Raw genomic sequence first — 21790 nt, 5'->3', positions numbered from 1 at the left:
GAAAATCTTTTATTTCACACAAAATGACTTTTCCTTAGCGCCAAAAATAAACTATTACCATGTTAATGCCAAAGCTAGGGTTTGGACTAGCTAAAAAAGCATGATACAGCCCTTTTAAGCTTCCTTTGTATTTTGGGTGTCTGTTCAGGCGACGATGTGATCGGAGTCACTGAAAACAGCTTCAAATGCGGAACTTTTTGAAAATGCTCAGTCTCCGTGTGGACAGTGGAAATGGTGCTACTGAACATGTGCACCCCGGTTCTGCGCATACATGAGTGAGATGAACAATAACAAGAGTCTGTCCATTTTTAATGTTTACAGGAACTTTTCTGAAAAGCAAAAACGATGCGTTTTAACTTGAAAAGCCTTTCTGTAAATGGGAGCTAAGCTAAATGAGGTTTTTGCAGGTCTGAAATGTACAGAAATAATGCCTCGAGTAAAACCTTTCTCCTGAGAAAACTGAGAAAATAGTGTGTCTGGGTTTCAAGAGTATCACAAAAATAAAAAATAACCTCAACATGCTGTCAAATACCCTTAATCTTCTTCCTAGAGGACAGAGGTCTTCCCGGTCGGCTCGGTTTTGAGGAACTAAGACCCTGAGTTGGACAGCATCCAGGCTGTGCTCACACTAATTGGTCTTGGATCTGTGCCACGATGTCCGATGCCCGAACTGACCCGACAGGATGTCGAGATCTACTTCCTTTTTTATTGTCAGGACAAGCACAAAACCTGCTGTTTGTGTGTAAAACCGTCTTTAGGTGACCCAAAAACTTCTACCCTCTGATTTTTATGGAATCAATACATCTGAAAGAAGTGATTCCCTCCCTGTTTCTCTTTTTGAAGACCTCCTAGATTGAACTCCAGATTGAAAGCTAATATCTTAAACTGCGTTGTGAGTTTTTCATTGCAGTCATATTGCGAATGCACATTGACAGCTAGCAGGTTCGACCTCAGATGCACCTACAGGACATCACTCTGATACTTTGGGAAAAATATCTTGACTTACATCCTACCTAAGTGGGCCGCTGGCCTTGCTGGATATAGGAGTGCCTCTTCTAGTTTTTAATGCTGCTTGTCAAATGATGAAATCAACTGCTAGTGGAAGCTGAGTTAAGTTACTTCTTGAAGTACTTTGTAAAGTAACTCTGGATTAACTTGTTTGCCTGTCAGTAAACGTGCACAGAGTGACACGTTAGCTGAGTCGTCTCTGTGACTCAGGTGACTGACTCAGTCTTCAGCTCAGCTGAAGCTGCATCAGATAGTTGGAAGGAAAGCAGTTCTTGAAAAAACTATCAGCAAAAAACACAGAATAAAACAAAAAATGTTGTGACCTTGCAAATTTTTTGCATCAACTGAAGAAATAAACCGGATTTAAAGCACAAAAATAACTCATGTTTGTGAGTAATGTCAATAAAGGTGAAATACAATCGATAACCTACAAAACACAAAACCTGAAAACACAGTGTATTCAAGTGAGTGTACAATTCAAGTTTTATGCAGAATCTGAGTACATTGTGCTCTTTTTGTCAGAAACTGCAGTGATAATACAGAATAGAAAAAAAAAGTTGTTCATGTTGTTATTGCTCCGGTACCTTCAGCACAGTTCATGCTGCTAGTTGTCCTTGTCACCCTACTCTGGCTGAAATATATCGCTACAGGCAACGTTGGTATGAACACGGTGGAGGTTAGGGTTCAGTCTTCTTTGCCAGCCGTCTGAAAATCAGTGAGAAACTAAATTCTTTCTCACAGACTCACAGCTCGCAGTGCCAGGAAATGTAAATGTGTGGAGCAAAGGAGTTTTGCCTTCAAACACAAATATTTGCACTTGATTGGCTGCTGCCAGTGGCAGAAAGACTGTTTTAAGTTAAGAAGGAGACGAACTGCAACAAGAACAAAGCACGTGCATTAGCATGCACCACAGTCACTTCAGATGAATCACATGAAAAACCTCTGTGACAAACAAAAGGGAAAAAGAAAAAAATCCAGACAATGTTCAATAAGCAAAAAAGCCGGTTCAACTTTTTACTTGCGCTCAAGAAAATAGTCAAAGAAAATGGAACACACACACACACACACACAGGCACCCCCTTGCCTCAGCCTTTACTCTGCACACAGTAAAACTCACCACGTCGATAATCTGGAGCAACGTGAGGCCCAGATCCACCACGATGGGAGCAGAGTCGTTGTGGACCGGCCTCTCCAGACGGTTGTAGTTGACCATCAGGTCGTGGTACAGCTTCCTCTGGTGCACGCCGCCAAAGCAGCCTGGAGGGACGACAAGGGCAACGTTACAGAAGGAATGAAGCAAGGGCAAAGACTACACACGGTAGAATAAGTCAAACATGAATCGTAAGGCAAAACTCAAAAAAAAAAAAAAAAATTTTACAACTGAAAATGGGCTAAAACGACAGGACATAGAGTGGAATGGGATTGATCACTTTAATGAAAAGCAGCAAGACTTTCATTAGGTTTTGAGGGTCAGTTCAAACAACAACGGTTTAATTACAACAATAAAAAAAACAGCGCCAACTGGTGGCCTGGCTGTTTTGCATACATGCATCCTTTTCACTTTTTCTGCCGTTTCGGTGTAAACGGACATCATGTAAAAGATCCTTGGCTGTTTGAATCAATCCAGCAGTTTCATGAAACTTCCAAAATGTCTTCCCAGTTCCCACACAGTAAGGCTTCGAATCCAATCACATCCGTTACAACAATCATTCCCAGCGCTGCTCATGCCACACCAAATCCCCAGGGTAACACTATCCCGAATGTAATAAACAGCATTCTCAAAGCAACCATAACGAAATCACAGCAGCAGAGTTACAGCGACTGAAGGTTCGGTGGGTTTGTTGCTCTGCTGTTTCAGATCTGCTCTCTCTCTGTCCTGGTAATGGATTCACAGCAGCAGCTGAAGCTCTTAACAGTTGCTACTTCATCAAACTCTTGTTTAGGAGCACCTCGATCATTCTGAAGTAACTCAGCATTTCCCTGAATCCACTGTACCTCCGAAGCTTAATGAGTCACAAGAAAGGTGAGGAGAAACAGGTGGGAAAAATATCACCGAATTTAGGCTGCACAACATATTGCACAATTATAGTAAAATGTTCATTATGCGCACAGCAATAAACAACAATAAATTATTTTTTTGCATGCACCATGCATTCAACATCTCCAAATCTCCAAAATGAAAGAGTTTTAAATACAGAGAAATGTGAGATTGATTGTGATTTATTCAGAAAAAGTTTAAACTTTTCAATCATTTGACAGCTGTGATTATTTCAGACCTGCAGTGGTCATGCGGCAGAAGTCAAAAATACAAAAATTAAAGAAAAACTACACAATCGACAAAGTGCTTGATTTCTGCTGCTGGAGAGAGCGTCAGACATACGTTGTGTAAAAAAAAAAATAAATGAGCTAATATTGTATTTTCATGTGACTTGAAGAGTGATCTCGAAACAACCCAAGACGAAATCAGAGATTCACGCCTTGCTGTTTGTTTTTTGACTCAGCACCTGCAGAGTCCTCCTCCTCAGATTAAAGCATGATATCTAATCAGCTTCAGTAATTGTAATTATTTAAAACATGGTTCATGCAACACGGAGTCCCTCAGGGAAGCCCGATGAGTTCACAATATGCTGAAAGTAATGAGCACATAATGAACCCGTCAGTAACTGATCACCGTTACTCTTTTCTTTTTTCTTTTTTTTCTTTTCTTTCGCACGTGGCTGTGCGCAGCCTCAGATTAAAACAGAAAACAGAAAGAGAACAAAAGCACATCTTAGTGGACCACCATGACTGAAAAAGAGCAGGAGTAAGATAATCTCATGATACCTGCTCCTTTCTTAAACAATTTATAATTTATATAATAGCCATCACTCTCTAAATATTTTTTTTTCTAACTGAACAATATTTCCATGCATCTTCAACTCTGTACTCTATGACATCTTTGTTTTAATCCAGTCTATAACAACATGTCAATTTGTCATCCATTACTAAACTAAATAGAAAATCATACTGAACATACTGTTGTCTATTATCCAAATAGCTGCTTTACCAGTTCAAGGCGACTTGTCTCACTCCACGCATTTGCAATTTTGAAATGAAAATAGAATAACCAATAGTACTGCCTTTTTTGAATCAATAAAAATGCCTAATGTGTGTTTCTTATTTTCAATTGCAGTTGTAATATCTTACATTGTTTCCATTTGTGCGGGAGCTGTAGATCTGTTTGCTCCAAAGCTGTACGTATTCTCACTTAGTAGCTTCATCTTTTCTATGCATTTAATAACTTTTTGAACAAATATTTTTTCAAGCGAGTAAAGACATTGGCCAATAGTTAATAAAATATTGGTTCTTCTTGTTGATTCTGTTGTTGTTATGTAACTCATAACCCTTTATATGAAAATTATTACCTTTCTCTTGGAATAACCAGCTCTTGGATAAGGTTATCAAATTAAATCTATAAATGTATTCAAATAATCCTCAATCTTAGTAAAGTTTGCATGGATGCTTCAACAATTAAAATGTATTAACCTGTTAAGATGTTAGCAATGCAGTTATAAAGACTTCAAATGGGGAAAATCCAGGAATTTAGGTGTTTAAAACTGAAACATCCAGAAACATCCAGAATATCCCAACACACATAATGTCTACTCATTAAATCATTCGAGACAGATCATCTGATCCTGAGTTGAACATAATGAATGTAACACACACACCTTTAACTGTGTGATCTTCCACTCTGTTGATGGTGTGTTTTTTTCTTCCCCCATTTGTTCTCTCCTGAATTCATTAGCCTTCATGAGGAGGTTTATGCGTCCATCTAACAGAGGCTGAATCACTCAGCACGTCAGAGAAAAAGCGAGTGCAGTCAGATGTGAAGGTAACACACTGTATCTTCTCGTGGAAAACACACTGCCAGCATTATTCCTCTTTCTCCATCTCTGCTGTCACTGTATAATGTGATCCCAAGAAGATCTGTCTGAGGGACTCTCTGTCACAGCAGGGAAGATAAACAAATACAAGACAGTAAAATGTATTCGATTTCAAAATGTAAAGATAAAATCTAGGAAAGAAGCTACAAGGAAATAAAAACAGCTGTAGCAGTTGCAGGTTGTACTTAAAGACTTTTTATCCAAGAGCTTCAAACCAGAACTCTGGAAATACAACAGCTTTTTAAGTGTTTCGGTGTAGAAAATGGACAGATAAGATTACGTACTTACATTTTTACAAAGGTTGATTGGTATTTCTTTTTTATTTCAAAAACAAGGGAAAATAAGTTGCAGTATTGGAGATGCTGCCATAAAAGATGGCAAACTACATTAACTTCAAAGCAACACTGTCACAGGGATAAAGTGTAGAAGTGTGTGTGTGTGTGTGTGTGTGTGTGTGTGTGTGTGTGTGTGTGGTGTGTGTGTGTGTGTGTGTGTGTGTGTGTGTGTGTGTGTGTGTGTGTGTGTGTGTGGTCCGGTTTTCCTATGGTTGTGGGGGCAAAATGTCCCCACAACCATAGGAAAACCAGGCACAATGTCATTTGTGGGGACATTTTTTGGGTCCCCATGAGGGGAAACAGTGTTTTCTTGGCCATGTTGTTGTTACTGAAAAAAGTAAACGTGCAAAAACATTTCTTTAGGGTTAGGCATTGCTGTGGTCTGGGTTAGGGTTAGGGTTAGGGTAAGGGGTTAGATATGAATGGGAGTCAATGGAAGGTCCCCACAAGAATAGCCATACCCAACCTGTGTGTGTGTGTGTGTGTGTGTGTGTGTGTGTGTGTGTGTGTGTGTGTGTGTCATTGACTGTTTATAAAGATAGACGAAACCTGCTTGACGTCACCCACATCATTCTGATATCCTGTTTTGTCGAGCAGGACGTCACCAGATTGAACATTTGAAACTGAATGTAAATGTGATTGGGCCAGCCTGTCATGTGACCGCATTACATGGACAGAGGAGGCGCTGTGATAGGGTGATTTATGCAAAGCTTTAACTCATAAAATAAAATCAACAGATGATTTATGTGAAAATCAGACTCTGGTAAAGCTGATACGGTTGTAGAAATTATTGATAGAGACCAAAACATGTTCTGAAACTGGGCGCTTTATATGTTTATTTGCACTCTGAAAATTGCCATTTTTGAATGGGTTCTAATGAGACCCGGGCTCTTTCTGAAACCAACATCATCGCCTCCTGCTGGAATTTCCCCAGTATTACAGCTTTTCTGCACTTCCGAATTATCTTCACGTTTTACCAGCAGAGGTTGGCGCTCGGTCTGTATATGCGTCATTACAAAAACAATCAACAGCGTCAACTCGTGGCCCGGCATGCTCGCTACAACGTTTTTTGTATTTCTTTTGTAAATCGACATTGTTTTCAAAACAAAAGCATTAGAATGATGCATTTTCACCTGAAAGCCTTGCTGGTTAAAATGGGCTTCAGTAAATCTGGCCTAATGAGAGATCATCAAAATTGAGAGAGCTACAAATTGGTGTCCTTGAAAAGGAAAAGAGCCTGAACATGGATCTCTTTCACCTGTGTTTTCCGAAACAACAACAACAAAAAAAACAATCCTGTCAGAATATTTAGAAACCCCCCCATCCGTCAGAACCCTGGGGAAGGACTTTCTCCTCCAAAGCTTCTGGATTCAGCCATTCCTCAGCGTCTCATTTCAGTCAGAAGTGAAAAGGTCTCCCCGGCGACCCCCGTCCAAATTAGATTGTCTCAACATATTCCACCAATTACCGAGTGACAGCCCGGACGCGGGAGCACCCACACTGACTGAGCAGATGACTAATTAGTTAATGAGCCGAGAATAAACAAAGACGGCGGGCTGTGTTTGTGTGTGACGGTGGCGGCGAGTGTCGTACGCGGCGCCCCTAAATCTGAGCGTGACGGCGAAATCTGCATAATGGCTGAAGAGTGGCAGCCAGCTGAAGTGCTGAAAGTCGATGGAGTGAAGCGAGCCAAGAGAAAACAAGTGAAAAAAAAAAAGAGAAGAACTCAGAGATCACTGCAAGATACACACAGCTGTAAGTGAGTGACAACACACACACACATACACACACACACACACACCTTCTGATGTGCAAGAGAAGAAACAATCAAATCTGAAACACGAGCTCCACATTTACTTAGAATATATTGGCAGTTCTCTTGACTCCATCGAACTTTCCCCCCCCTCTATATTCTTCACCTCCTGCCTGTAAAGATACGAGTAGAGGCAGAACAGAACAGTTTGTTATCTTGCAGGCTCTCGGTGTTCGTCCTCGTTCTCCAGGAAGGGAGGGTGAGCCATGTGGAAGAACCTCGTCTGTGAACACACTGCAGTGCATTCATGCATCCACTCTGCTGTTGGTGAGCGGAGATTATTTATTTGAAAGCTTCTTCGGGCTCCGTGTCTGTGTGCGTCTGTGGTATTAGACAGCAGTCATGGCCGCACTCGAGGGACTTCTTAAAAGCTCCGTATTTATTATTACAGTGAGCTGCGTGTGATGCTTTCAGTCAGCAATGCCTCCACGAGGATCCCTCGCTCATTTTGCAGCTGTGTGCAGGTAAATCCTTCTAAATAAATGAACACACTCACTGTTATCATGATGCTTAAAACAAGCTGACTCAGCATTGACTGGAAAAACAAACTTATTCAACTTAACATTATTTCTGTCACCACATATCATTGGTTCAGGATTTTACTGCAGAATGAGGAAAACTTTAACTTGGCATTTTGGAGCCATCCTGTATTGATTTATTGAGCCCCAGTCACAGTGGAGCTCCTTAAATTCTTGCAGCCAGGGTTTTGCAGGTGCCGATGCCAGATGGAAAGTTCAAATCTGGTAAATATTACTGAAATCCTCACACAAACTGGAAGGAAAGAGCAGCCATAGATGATTGAGATTTCCACTTCAGTCGAACATTGGGACCCGTTTTCTGTCAGTTTAATAATAAGAAAGGGTAGTGTCTGTTTTCTATATTACAAAGATTAATCACAATCAAGCCATAATTAATCACAATATCATTTTAGCTCCAGTGTTCATCTGAAAGAAGATTTGAGGCTACCAGTTTGCCTGCAGACCTTTAAGGCACTTACATCATTGTTTTCCAGCAATCAAAGTGCAATTTATCTGTGTCCTTGAAAAGCCTGAACCAAACTCAATGTCTCATCCACAGAGCGACCGGCAGGCCGGTCAGTGATGGCGATCCCCCTCGAGACGCCGCTCCCGTCATCAGTGACAAGCAGTGAGAGAAGCCGTCGTCTCATTTCAGCACGGCAGTATTTCTCTGTCAGGTCAGCAACGAGATGGAAGGACGCCTCAGCCGTTTTGTTGTCGTCGTGTTGTTGTCATTAGCTCGTCGAGCACTAACGTCAAAGGCCGTCTTTCTTTCTCTAATGGATGTAATTTCAGCTGGACATGATGATTAAATTCAGACTGACTCACACGGAGCCGACAGCTCAGCTGTCACAGCAACACTTCAATAAAACACTTTATGAGGACGGGCCAAGCTGAAGGGGAGCAGGAAGACTTAACAGATACTTTCTCAGTAATCAATGAATTATTTTTCAAAGAGAAGCAAAATAATTCCCTTACTTTATACCTCAAGGGTACAAAAATCAAATGAATCAATTGGATTTTATATATACAGTATAGTGTTGTGTTTTTTTTTCGTCACAGTGATTGAGTGACTGAGTCCCATTAGGCATAACGTGAAACATCATCAACAAACACATCAAATAACAGAAGGACAGAATGAAGGTTCCAGATTAGAGTCGTGATCCAGAACAACAGAAACACTGAAAACAATGTAGATAGCATGTTGGGCCACAAGTTGGCGCTGTTGGTTGTTTTTTTGTGAGTGAAACCACAAAACAATCACCACTGTTGTGTACATAGACTCCCAAAGCGTGAGGGAAGTTTTATGTTTTCACCTGAAACCATTGTGGGGTAAACGTGGTGTAACTCGGACTGACGCTGTGGGATCAGGTGTCAGACTGGAACTTCACTCCAACTATTTGCCCTCTGACTGACATCAACCACTTGGAGATGGACTGACTGGAGATGTGTCCGTCATGTGTAGAAATCTGGGTCGTCTGGTCAGGGACCAGCTGTTAGACCGCCAAGTCCACCTCATAAAGACAGCTGCCTGTTATCGGGGTCTAACAGGGGAGGCACGCCGACATAAACAAGGGGAAGAGGAGTCCCAGGTGGTCCCATCCACCAGACAGATGAGCGGTGAGCTGACAAGGCAGCGTCGCCTCAGACCACAGGCCTCCAAAGGCTGACCTCATTAAGCGACCTTCAACCATGTGGAGACAGAAAGGAGGAGTATGTTCACCTGTGGAGAGCTAAAAGCAGCCGCAGCAGCTGAGACATGAGCTTCACATGAGCTGGGATTTACTTAGCGGTGCTGGACTGACTGTTTGAAAACTTTTAATGACCGTGACCCAGTGGAGGCTGGAGCCAACATCAGGGGACGAGGCCAGGAAGACCTGAGACGTGTGATCAGTCCATCACAGTGCTAACAAAGAGAAACACGCCATCTCTGCTCAACTAAAGTCATCTAACGAGCATGTGTTTGGATTGTCGGAAGAAGTCAAAGAAAATCAGGGAGATAAAACTACTAAAAATAGTCCAGTCACATTCAGGCTTGGAGCCGTTTGCATGTTCTTCATGTGTCTGTGTGCTGTTTCTTCTCCATCTCAAAGACTTTCACCATTTCAAAAGGTTCACATCCAAACAAAAAGGCAAAGACATCTTTCCAGTATCTGAGTAAGGAAAAAGCAGGAGAAGAAACAAGCTGTTTGGGACAGTCTGCGCCAGGAGAATGTTCAAAAAGTTGTTTTCAGTGTCTCTGACCTTATTGGTCGTGTAAACAGACACTCAAAATACAAAGTTTTGCATTTTCACTTGTGAACAGGACCTTTGCTTTAAATCAGCTTTACTGGGAACATACAGTCTGAAGCTGTGCTTTGCGTTCTAATGTAAATAAGAAGTTCTTTTAAAGGGACTTAAGGCAACTTTACAAAATTTACCTCAGTGCTGCCGCAATAGGTGCTGCGGGTAACTGCAGCCACCAGCCAAGGCAGCACGGGAGCGCGCACAAACATTTTACAGAATGTCCGGCTTCACAGCGCTGCACCAGGGATGCTCATGCCTTTTACTACGTCGCGGTTTACTGCAAGACCACAGTGCATATTATGTGATTTTTGTCAGCATCCGTTTTCACTCCCAAATGCAGCTGAAGTTCCCTCCGTGAATCAAACGCATATCCAATATTTATTCGGGTGCCTGCCCGGCTTCTGTCTTTTTTTTTTTTTTTTTGACTCACGAGATAACGCTGATAAAGTCCTTTTTTTTTCTTCGTGGTGTTTTTTTTGTGGGCTTTGAGTGGATGCAGTTATCCGATTGTATGGGGGGGGTGCGCTCGTGCTTCGATTCACAGACCGGGAGCAAATATATAATATATCGGGAGAGCGGACAAATGAAACTACAAATAGAACTACAGATGAACTTTCTTCTGTTGATTCTTGGTTTGTCAGCGAGTGACCAGCGGCGTATTTGCGCACGCGCGATTCATTTGCAATGTGGACGGAGTGGTGTGGGTCTCCTCTCTGCTCTGACTGCAGCAGGGAGCGCTGCGTGAGACTGGCCGCCTGTGAGTGCTTTGGGACGGGGGAGGGGCTCACAGCAGCACCCGCTGCTTGCTGAGGACAGCGGAGACGTCCTGTCACGTCTCCAGAGCATCAGAAAAAGTCACTAAATTTGTCGCTAGTCGCTTTTGACAAAAAAAAAAAAAGTCGCCAAGAGGCTTTGGAAAGTCGCCAGATTTAGCGAGAAAGTCACCAAGTTGGCAACACTGCCCGCCCCTGATCCCAGCAGTGTTTGAGTCCGTGTCCACGGCGGCCATGTTCTTCCTGTTCGGCAGCGCGCATACAGCGTCAATTTACGTCACATCCCCACGATTGCGCGGGAAATTCGGACCCCGAACAGCAACAAATTATTTGGCACACAGCCTGTATAAGGCAACAGACAGATACGCGGATTGGCCTGTTAGTTTAGGTTTTTAATGCTTCACGACCCATTAGCATTGAATAAACTGGAAATGCATGTGTAGTTTTTCACAAATCTTGCCTTAAGTCCTTTTAAGTTTGAGCCTCAGTCAGAAACCATAAAAGACTAAAATCAAAGAACAACCCTGTTTCTGATGATGTGACTGGTCTGGCGCTTCACAACGTGTGAGTTATATATCGGTGAGAAAGGTATTATTTTATTAAGCTTCAGCTTCATTTTGAAAGGATTCAGGTTCAAAAGTGGAAGGAAATTAAGCCGGTCTTTAATTTAAAGTCTATAAATGCCACGATTAATCACAATATGTTATGGTCATTTCTAAAATATATCCAATAAATAGAAGCTTTAACCATGCTCTTCTGTTGCCACAGCCTGACAGACTGCAGCAGCAGAAGGAGGCGGAGATTCCGACACAGTGACTTTATCTTATATTTTCCACACCGCAGCAGTTATTTGTCCTCAGTGCGGCACAACAGACCGAGACAGTAATCCAGTTCTCTTTAAAACCCTCGTGACCTTCTTTAACAAGCCAGGTCACACTGTGGGCTGAGTACACTGGCCAGTAAATAGAAGTTTACAGGAGGAGGACGGCGGCTCCTCCGACGTCTGGTCCTTCACAGCTCCTTCCTGATTACTGTAAAAGAATTCTTTAACCGGCTCTGTTCCTTTTTATACACTTTATACTCATTAGGATAAGTGACTGGTGCTACTTTGAGAGGATTTCACATTTTAAAAGTGTTTTTTATATTATTTTTAAATGTTTTTACTTGATGGGTGCTTCATATATTTGTACACCAGAGCTAAGTCTGTCGTGTATCTGGCTGCATTACTTTACACCTGAATGTCAAACACATTTCAGTTCTGCCCAATTTCATCTCAAGTGTGTCAGACTGGTAGAGTAGTGCCATTAATAACCTTTAAATTTAAAGTTTAAAGTTATTCTTAGTTATGGCGAAGAGTATACGTGATGAAAATGCTGAACCGTTTGTACAAGACAAACAATTACTAATATTTTTACCTGCATTATTCAGTGCTCACTGATTTGTCATTGATCCAGGAGACTGGCAGGATGTCCGAGCAAGACAGAAAAGCTTTCATCAGGATTACAGGCCGCAAACCAAAGAATTAGTCTAAAATCCAAAAGAGCTACGGTGATGCTGAACGCCATAACACTGTCAGTACAATCAGAAACATCCCAATGCGAGGATAAAGATTTATTTGTCTCTATTGTAACATGATCAGAAAAATAAAATTGATTGATTTAGTTGTATCAAAAAACTCTCTAGCAGTGCTTTGGATTAGGTTGTCCTCTTAAGTACGGAGGACACGGGTTCAAATCCCAGTTGAAGCAATAATGATATTCCACTTAAAATATTACAAAGTTGCGATGATAAGTAACAATCTAAAGCTCTAATCAGATTTATAAACCAGGAATGTGATAATGAAAGTGAGAAATCACATAAATATTGTTAGCCAAAGGCAGGATTCAATATTTGCTAATAAATTTAAAAAAGAATAATTGAAAACAGCGCAGTGAAGGTATGGAAAATATTCCTGTTATGTGGGCAGTAAATCAAAGAAATCAACTGAAAAGCGTCTTCGCCATCACTATCGTACATTTCTGCCTCGGTAAACACAAAATTTCCATTTGTGCTTCTTCTTGCATCCAGTCATTTTTCATTAATAAACCCATACTCAGACTGTAAGAAGCATTCAGCACAACAAAGCAATCTTAACGTGGCCTGCAGGCATCTATCAACGTCAAATGATGGCCCATATATCTATTTGATTACAATACTGACCTCTTCTATTTCTATTTCAGAGCCACGGCCCTCCATCGCTGAAGTCAGTTGTGTTGTAGTGAAAATACAAAGCGTTTCTTTTTATTGCCAAGATGTGCAGCAGGAGACGTGAAGGCAATTTAGTTTATGAGGCGCTCACCCTTGGACGTACGTGTTGCCGTCAAACTCAGTTTTACTGACGTGCTTTCTGCTGTCTTGTTTTCATTCTTGTCACCAATGAAGCAAATGTGTGGATCTCACTGGCCTGTGGCAGGACTGATATGATACGATATTTTTGGTATTGTTTTGCAAGATCTGGTGTTTTCATTTTGCTTTCACAGAAAATCCTCCATCGATCAATAGATCTATTCATTCACCCACTCCTCCAATTTATGAGAAAGAGGAATGAAGAATTTTTAATACTTTTCTTTCAAGTTTTGAAAGCTTTGAAGAGGTCAGCTTAAAACAGTAAATCTAACATTTTCCCATGATGCAGTTTGATGTGATGTTTTTACACCGTGAAGGAGATGATGGTAATGGTTATGATGAGGACTAATATTGTAGTCAAGGATAATTGAGCAGCTTTGGAAGGAAAAACATGGACTTCCTCCAAGCTTCTCCGAGCTCGCAAAACAACAAGCCTATAAAGGAATTGTTATTATAAGCAAGAGCACACGTTAATCTGGGCAAAGTCACAAAATGTATCATCAAATATCATCATGACCTAGACAGAGAAGCTGATGTTCTGGAAACAAAAGCACACACTCACACAGACACACACAGACACACAACAGTATCATAGCACATATTTTATAAATGGCTTCAGCTCTGGCTTGGCGGCTGACCAGTGTTCAAATTGCCCAACTGCAACTCCTCTGTTCAGGCCTGGCCGGCCCAAGAAGACAAACGCTGGGGAGAGACTGTGCTGGACAGCCACTCCGACATGTTCCTGGGTGAGCTACGTCCGTGGTGCACCAGCATCGGGTTAATATTGTGATTCTTATGAATTTAAGTACGGAAGCACAGAACTGCTACAGTATTTTTCTGAGCGGGATCCCGTTATGATGACATTTTTAAATGTTTTTTTTTTCATTTAAACAAGATACTTTTCTGAATACAATTCACCGATAAAGCGACCCTGAACGGGATATGTGGTACTGGTACAGAGAATGAATGAATGAATGAATGAATGAAGTCCTGCCCGTGGACTGGCTTCGGTTCTACTGCTGGGATCCGTGGTTCTTGTGCTGGACCGTCCAACGGACTGTCCTCAACTTTGTCCTAGGCTTTACTTCTTATTGTCTCATGCTAGCTGTTGCCAAAGCTGTCCGTCCCTGGGAGAGGGATCCCTCCATACTGTGGTTCTCCCCAAGATTTCTTCTTTTCCCACTGGGTTTTTGGAGTTTATTCTTGCCGGATGTGAGGGTCGAAGGCGGTGGTTGCTTCGTTCTGTCTCGTTACTGTAAATATTGACATATTACCATTATGCTTATTCACTGTTTTTACTTTTACCGACCAATGTAACATCTTGAAGCCCTCTGAGGCAGCTGTTGTTGTGATACTGGGCTATACAAAAATAAATTGATTGATTGATTGATTGATGAATTCACATTCCAACATCAATAACTCTTTAACGAAACATCATCAACACAGAAACAACACCTCTTTCCAATCAGTGGAAGGTGGACAATATGCTACAAGCTGATTTTAATCAAAACTAGCTTTCTTTTGAGAGGCAGAGATAGAACTAGTGCAATCAGAAAACTGTTCCACCGAGAAGCAGCTCAGAAAAAGATGTCTTCACTGTAACGGTTCTGCGCTTCTGCATCCGAGAACTGGGGTGGATCTGGTGGAACTGTAAAAGTAAATCATGTCTGATGTCCGTGCTCCAGACTTTTAAATTAAGCCTTCCATTTCTAAAGGGAAATGACAAAAATTAAACATTCAAACTGTCATTGGAGTTCATTTAGAGGAGATTTACTTTACAGTGTTGGAGAGCAGAGAGGAAAACCATTGGTCCTCTGAGCCAAATCCCTAATGTGGGCTTTTTTGGTTTTAATGTACACCATCTTGAGTTGGACGAGCAGACGGGGAAACCCCAACAGCTTGAGGCCTGCGGTGATAAATGGGACGTGTGAGGACAGTAGGCCAAAGAGTGACTGAGGACAGTTAAACTTTAATGCCTCCAACAGCCAGAGTAGAGTAGTTGTGGAAATGTGTGTGAGTGTGAGGGGGTACAATCAAAACTGAAGGACAGTGAAAGCTTGTTTTGAAGGTTTAAAACTAATGTTTGATGAACTGTAAAGTGATTAACTCACTTTTCCTTAAAGGCTCCCATCACAGCTACATTCACATGTTGAATAATAAACAATTAGTTTCAGTTTGATGGATGTTTCGGTACCTCAGTTTTTCATGTATTCTTCCACTTCATGACATTACTTTGTGTTTTTCTCCCGAGTCATTTAAATAATGTGTAATTACGGTTTTTGCTCTAAGCTGATAAAACCTAAAGATACCGATAAGATTGGGGGGGAAAAGCTGAAATTAGAAACCATTCAACATAGGTACAGTTATCAGGACAACACCTGAGAGGACGGAGCAACCGCAAAGACAGATTAAATATTGATTAGCTTCGAGCAGTCTGAACAGGCGGGAGACTTGGCCAACTTCAAAATCGAATCGCATTAAAGCAGCCTGATCGTGAATTCCTGTAAAAGGTCGATACATATCCAGAATCTGAGACAGAAGACAGCGAGGACTGAATCTGAACAAGGTCAACCATCGTTATCGAGCAAGGTCATTTCACTGACACACACACTCACACACACACACACACACACACACACACACAAACACACACACACACACACACACGCATGTTTATTGAAGGACAGACACATTCTGCAAGTTTTCCCATTGAGTGTTTTCTTCCTGTTAGCACGCTGGTGGACTGATGTGAGGTTATTTTATTTATTGCTGTAAACAGGCAGAACAGTTACGCTTGAGACACAAAAACTTAACTTTTTAACCAAGTGGCGGTGAAATAAATTTTGACAAACTGGAAAACATATTCATTAAAAGATCTGACCTCCCTTACTCAACTTGACCTGAGAGGCGTGAAGCCCCGTTTCCAAGATGTTTCAAGTGAAAATGTTTTAATTTCGCATTTTCATTTCAGAATAGTTTTGCGTTTACACACCAATCTAACCCTCTTGAAAACCGTGTGTTAACGTAGCAAGAAAATTGTATAATTTGCATGATGGGTTACAGTGGGTGCTGTTTGTTTTTGTAACGAAAACACACACACATATGCAGAGAACTACACACTCTAAACATTAATAGGAGAAAATGGACATTTGCATGCAGACCACCAAGTTGGATTGTTATTACGGTGACTGTCGACTCTAAAACTATCAATTCCAGAACAATCTGGACTGGGAATCTTGACTCTACTGAGCATGTGCAGAAGATGGTTGCTGTTTGCAGGACCAGTAGCAGCGTTTCCGCTGTCTACATGCAGACGGAGTCCGAGCATGTCCAGAAGTTGCATTTTTCCTCATTTCCAATGAAAAGATGTCGGAGTATTTTCATGAAGTTTCATCTTGTGGGCCGTTCTCAAAAAGTCACATTTTCAGTGGCTCCGACCGCCGTCATCATGTAAACAGACTCCCAAAACTCAACGATAGCTTTGCACGAGGCCTGAGACTTCATCCATCCTGAGGTTATGAGAAACTCTTCTCATTTGTAAAAACAACCAGAAAAGGACACTTTCTACAATCTGAAACAGTCGATCTTGGCAGGTCCAGCTTCAAAACCCTCCGCCAGTCCTCAATGACGAGCCCTGCCCCTTTTTATGTCCTTAATTAAAATTGGACTTGGTTTCAACTGGAGATAGTTGAACATAGCAGCTTGTCAAAACAAAAATAAGTCAATTTAAGAACAAACAAAATGAGGTGTAAAGTGGGATGTAAAGAGAAATTAGCTCCTCCACTTCATTAACTTCAGTCTCAGTCATGTTTTCATGCGAAAACACAAACGTGTTGTTATTCATGTAGTCACTTTGGTTTTTACTATTTCAAATGTATCCTCATTTTTCCACAACATGTTAAAATTCCTATGTTATGCTCTTTTCACTCTGCTCGATTAGCATAATGAAAAAAACTTTATGGGTTTTCTACGGTGTGACATTGCAGGTTGTCAACACACATTACAACATTACCCTCTACTCTTCAAAAGTATGAATATATGGATTTTTATTTATTTATTTATTTATTTATTTATTTATTTATTTATTCATTCATTCTTTTTTTTTTTATTTATTTATTTGACAATCACTGATTAACAGCAGACACGGGACATGAGTCCTCGACCTTTCATGGAGGAAATCTAGTGGAGAAGAATGGAAAAATGTTGGAATCCACTGTTTTCTTACCTGCTCTTTATTATCATTATTATTCTTTTGTGTCTTTAAAACATTCTGAGTTCCTGAAGAATGTATTCTTAGCTAATATGATGTAGTTTGTCTTGTTGCTCTGAGCAGCTACTGAACCAAATAATCTCGATAAGAAGTGTGTAGAGCTGGTCAACCGACACAGGAGAAAAGGCAGAGTGTGAGTCTATCACAGGGTAAAAACCCCCATATATCCACAGGGAGAAGATGTAAACTCTTCACAGAGAGAGACCTGAACCTGGAACTGAACCAGACAACGTCTCACTGAGGAAGCAAAAATGCCCCCGACTACATGACCGAACCTTCTTAAAATAAAATGGCTGAAACGATCCTTCAACGGAGCAAATCACTGCAGTTTGTCTGCATTTATAATCACAGAGTAATCTTCTTTTGACCTTCTATCATTGTTCAGGTTGTTTCCCAATCAGCTGCAGTGATGAAAAGATTTTATTTGCATACAATCAGAAGACAGAAACCCTCACTTTGAGTAACTCTGCATATAAACTGAATTCTCTCATAACTCGAACGTGCAGAGTTAAGTCACTCCCAGCAACAGGAAAGATTTCAATCTTTCTTCCACTACTGAAGCAGAGCTGCAGATGAAAATTCACTGTTCTATATCTTCATTTGGAGTGAGAAAAGATTTTGTTGCACATCTTTCTTGCAGCAACGGCTGAACACTTTGTCACAAATTCAGATGACCTTGTGTTGAGCTTGAATTAAGCAACTCGTTTGATATCAAGTGAGCTAATTGGATGGATCCTAAGAGGAGCAGGAGCTGGGCACAATTACAGCCCAAAAGAGGAGAATCAGTGAATGAGCTCCTTTTAATTTCACTGCAGCTTGAATTGGACCGAAATGTAAAAGATGCTGCCAAAGCTTTGTGAAACACTGCAGAAATAAAGAAATATGAGCTAATCCAAAAGACTGCTCTCCAGACAATTTTCCTGAAGATTAACGGATGCTTCTATTTCAATAAAAAAAGATTCAACTTGTTTCCTGTGTCCCATAAATGTTTCTTGAAATTATTTAGCAGTGGGGCGTCTGCATTCTGATGTTTATTGAAAAAAAAAAAAGCACCTCTCGTGCTCCATAATATGCAAAACACGAGTGTTTATGAGCTGAGAATGAGGTTATAATAACAGTGGAGCTCGTTTAAGGTGTTTTTCTCTGGTCTATCCTGTACAACCTGTGGAGAGAATCTGCAAATGAGGACACATGCTTTACAAACAGATGACAGATGACACAAACAAGTCAGCAAAATACAGTAATAATTATAGTGAGCTCATTCCTTTATCTCAAGACTTTTAATGTTATTTTATTTTTAGAAGTATGGTGGTTCATATGCTTGCCACAGTCTCCTTTTATCCATTTACTAGTAATTATTTGTGAGTGTATTTTTGGCCCGGTGATGAATGTTATGTTACTGTCCATTGTCTCTGTTGTGATCTTTTACTGAGTGAGTGACGCAGCACACCATCTAGAAGTGAAAACATTAACTGTAAGACTGAACAGTCTGGAAGAAACTGGAAAGCTGTTAGATTTTAACCAGCACATCAAAAGCACGTCACAAAATTGAGTTTCAGAAGACATCCGGAATGTTGTTTTGCACCAGTGTCCTGATGACTGCAGCTCACCTGCATTGATAATGTGCTCAAAAGTCACGTTTTAATTATTTTCATGACTTTTTACATTGTAGATTCACAGTGAAGGCTTCAAATTCACGAATAACACATTATGTGACAAACAAAAAAAAGTGAGATGTTTAATATTCCAGATTTTTTTGAAACAGCCACTCATTGTCGTGTAAAGGGACACACAAAACACAATGAGAGTTTTGCTTTTTACCTTGAAATCTGTGCCATGTAAACAGGCCCTAAATCAAACGTGTTGGATTACAACTACATGGTGAAACAGATAAAAACATGCTCCCATTTGTGTGCTGAGCTTTGGATTTCCCCTTAAATCTTCATATAAATCTTTATGCTGGAAATTCATTCATAAAAAAACTGCCATGTTTTTTTCATATGTTCCATTCTTTAACTACTCCTCTACTCAAATGAAGCAAAATCAGCCTGTTTTAGCAACAAAATGTACAGTACATGTGATAAAACTCCCTATATCTCAGTGAATATACTGAGGGATTCGAACATACCGCAGAGATTTAACCTCTTTTGAAGGTCCTTTGACTCATGTCTGCTGTCACGCATTTAACAATCCTTTAGCTGCAGATTACACCGGAGGGATGAGCGGCCCCGTGGACTTCAAGCATCAGGACGGCCTCCTTATCAAGAGCCAGATGTTGTCAGTCTATTAAAGGAGGATAACTGACGCGCGCGGTCAGATCCTCGTCCACCTCAGGCGGGAAAACTTTGCATTGCAGCGATTTAAACAGCTGTTCCGGTCTTAAGGGATTCAACCTTTGCATTTGTACTAATATAGAAGGAATTCAGTTGCTGTGTGACTGTTTGTATGAAAGATTGTGTGCATCACAAAACATGTTCTCTCTGCATCATGTCTGTCAGTGCTTACGCAGATAAGCAGATTGGCACGTGCGTGTCTGGAATACAGTTCATACATGAATAACATGCATGTGTACGCTGAAACTGGTAAATGTCATTGTTCCCACCAACCTCAGGGGGGCCTCCCAGTCTTTAGAGGAGAATTTTACCGTTCAACTGCTGTAATAATCATTTGTGTGTAACAACAATGATAGTTGGACCTCAGTCAGGAGCAGGGGGTCTGCGACCTGCAGCTCTACAGCCACATGTGGCTCTTCAGCCCCGCTGCAGCGGCTCCCTGCAGCTTTCACAGAATCAAATGCAAATAAACACTTTTATTCTATTTCCATTGTGTATCGGCAGCGGACCCCCCTTCAGATGGACTTTCACCTTCCAGTACATGGTGATAAAAGTGACATTCAAATTGATGAATGGCTTGGTGTGTTTCATTCACAACGCTGGTGTATTTAATTATGAGGGAAAGAAGTAACACAAAAGTTGTGTTGAAAGCCTAAATAAACTAAAAAACACTTTAAACAGCTGGATAAAGATAAATAGATAAAACAAAATGAGTAAAAAAAGAGTATGATTACCTAAAAAAACTGAAATCATTAAAATGGCTTAAAAACTGAATCAGTTAAAAAGTCCTACATTAATCTAGCTCTAAAATGTGCTATATGAGTAAAAAAAAAGAAAAAAAGAAAAATGTCAATTCATACTGCAGAATCCACTAAAATAGCTTAAGAGTAAAATGGAAAAAAACAGCTAAAGATGCAATAAATGTCAACCATTCTGACCAGTAGTTATGAAACTTTAACCTAAGATTCATTTTCTTTAGTATACTGAACTTCAAAGGGCTGATTTTAGACGTAATATGTTGTATGGTGAAGGTTAAACAGGTTTTGTGACTCCCAGACAAATTTACCTGGTGAACAATGGCATAAAGGTTGCAGACCTCTGGTCTCTTACAGGCTTCCCTTTGTCAACCCAGGTTTAATCCTGGTCTCGTTCTGTTTGAAACCTTTGAGCTCTACAGCAGTGGCCATTAGTGATATTAAAGCTGTAGAGGACACTGCATAGAAGACAATCATGCAACAGTGACCACAGTCTCTGTGGAAGGCAAAGGAAACCCTTGATTATGACAAGATAGAAGCAAGGTCCACTTGAAAAATAAAGAATAAAAAACTAAAACAGCACCATCTGGTTAACCGACCACAAGTATTTCTGCATTTAGATTCATCTAACGGATGAATTCGAATTTTTCAGCTCTATTTGTCACACTTGAATTTCAGAAATAGTGGATATCCCTTTATGAGTCCATTAGGTTTTAAAAATGACAAGTGGAGTTGAGAACAAATGCGTTTTCAGGTCTCAGTGATTAAATATTAAACTATTTTACGCACGAACAAATCCAGTTAAACAGATCGTTACGCACATGCAGGTCTGCACGCACCGGTTCAAGAATCCCCTCACAAATGTCATTAGACATAAAGGCATCATTACGCACACATAAATTCCAATCTGCATGCACGAATCGAGCATGTACAGATCATTTCGCTCCAGTTTTATTCCCAGAGATAACTCATTTGAGCGCATTTCCGCAGCGGGTGGAGAGGTTATTCCTAAATAGAAACAGTGCCACAACCAAACGAACTAAACCAAAGTGTGTATTAACATTAGCTCTCGTCTTCCTCATCTTAATCTTTACTCACCTTGACAGCACAATGTCGCCCACAGGTAAACTCCGACCAAAACACATCCGGAGCGCTTCCGAGGCTCCATGTCCGCGGCGGAGCACAACTCCAGCTGCAGCCCGCCGGAGATGTCAAAGTTTGGGACACACTGCTACTGCTGCTGCTCTCTGAGAGGAGGATGGAGGAGACACACGCACGCCCGCACGCACGTACAGGGATGTCTTATTATCTGTCTCCCCGCGTTCAGGCCGTCTGTCACCTCAGGAGTCACTCCGGATGCGGCTCCCGTCGCCTCTCTCTGCGCTCAC

General features: G+C 41.0%; 1 protein-coding gene across 1 annotated transcript in view; it reads right to left on the bottom strand.

Annotated features, from left to right (window-relative positions):
- LOC115390949 (neuronal acetylcholine receptor subunit alpha-7-like) overlaps positions 1–21790 on the bottom strand; it is a 59385-nt gene extending 37595 nt beyond the window's left edge. Inside the window, exons 1-2 of the mRNA XM_030095009.1 lie at positions 21501–21790; positions 2126–2265 (exon numbers count right to left, since the gene is read on the bottom strand). Coding sequence (XP_029950869.1) covers positions 2126–2265; positions 21501–21570 — 210 coding nt within the window. The 5' untranslated portion in view covers positions 21571–21790. The remainder of the gene's footprint in view (positions 1–2125; positions 2266–21500) is intronic.

Source organism: Salarias fasciatus, chromosome 6 (assembly GCF_902148845.1).
Source record: "Salarias fasciatus chromosome 6, fSalaFa1.1, whole genome shotgun sequence".
NCBI classification, from domain to species: Eukaryota; Metazoa; Chordata; class Actinopteri; order Blenniiformes; family Blenniidae; genus Salarias; species Salarias fasciatus.
The sequence above is the reverse complement of the archived record's forward strand: the minus strand, read 5'-3'. Positions and strand labels throughout refer to the sequence as shown.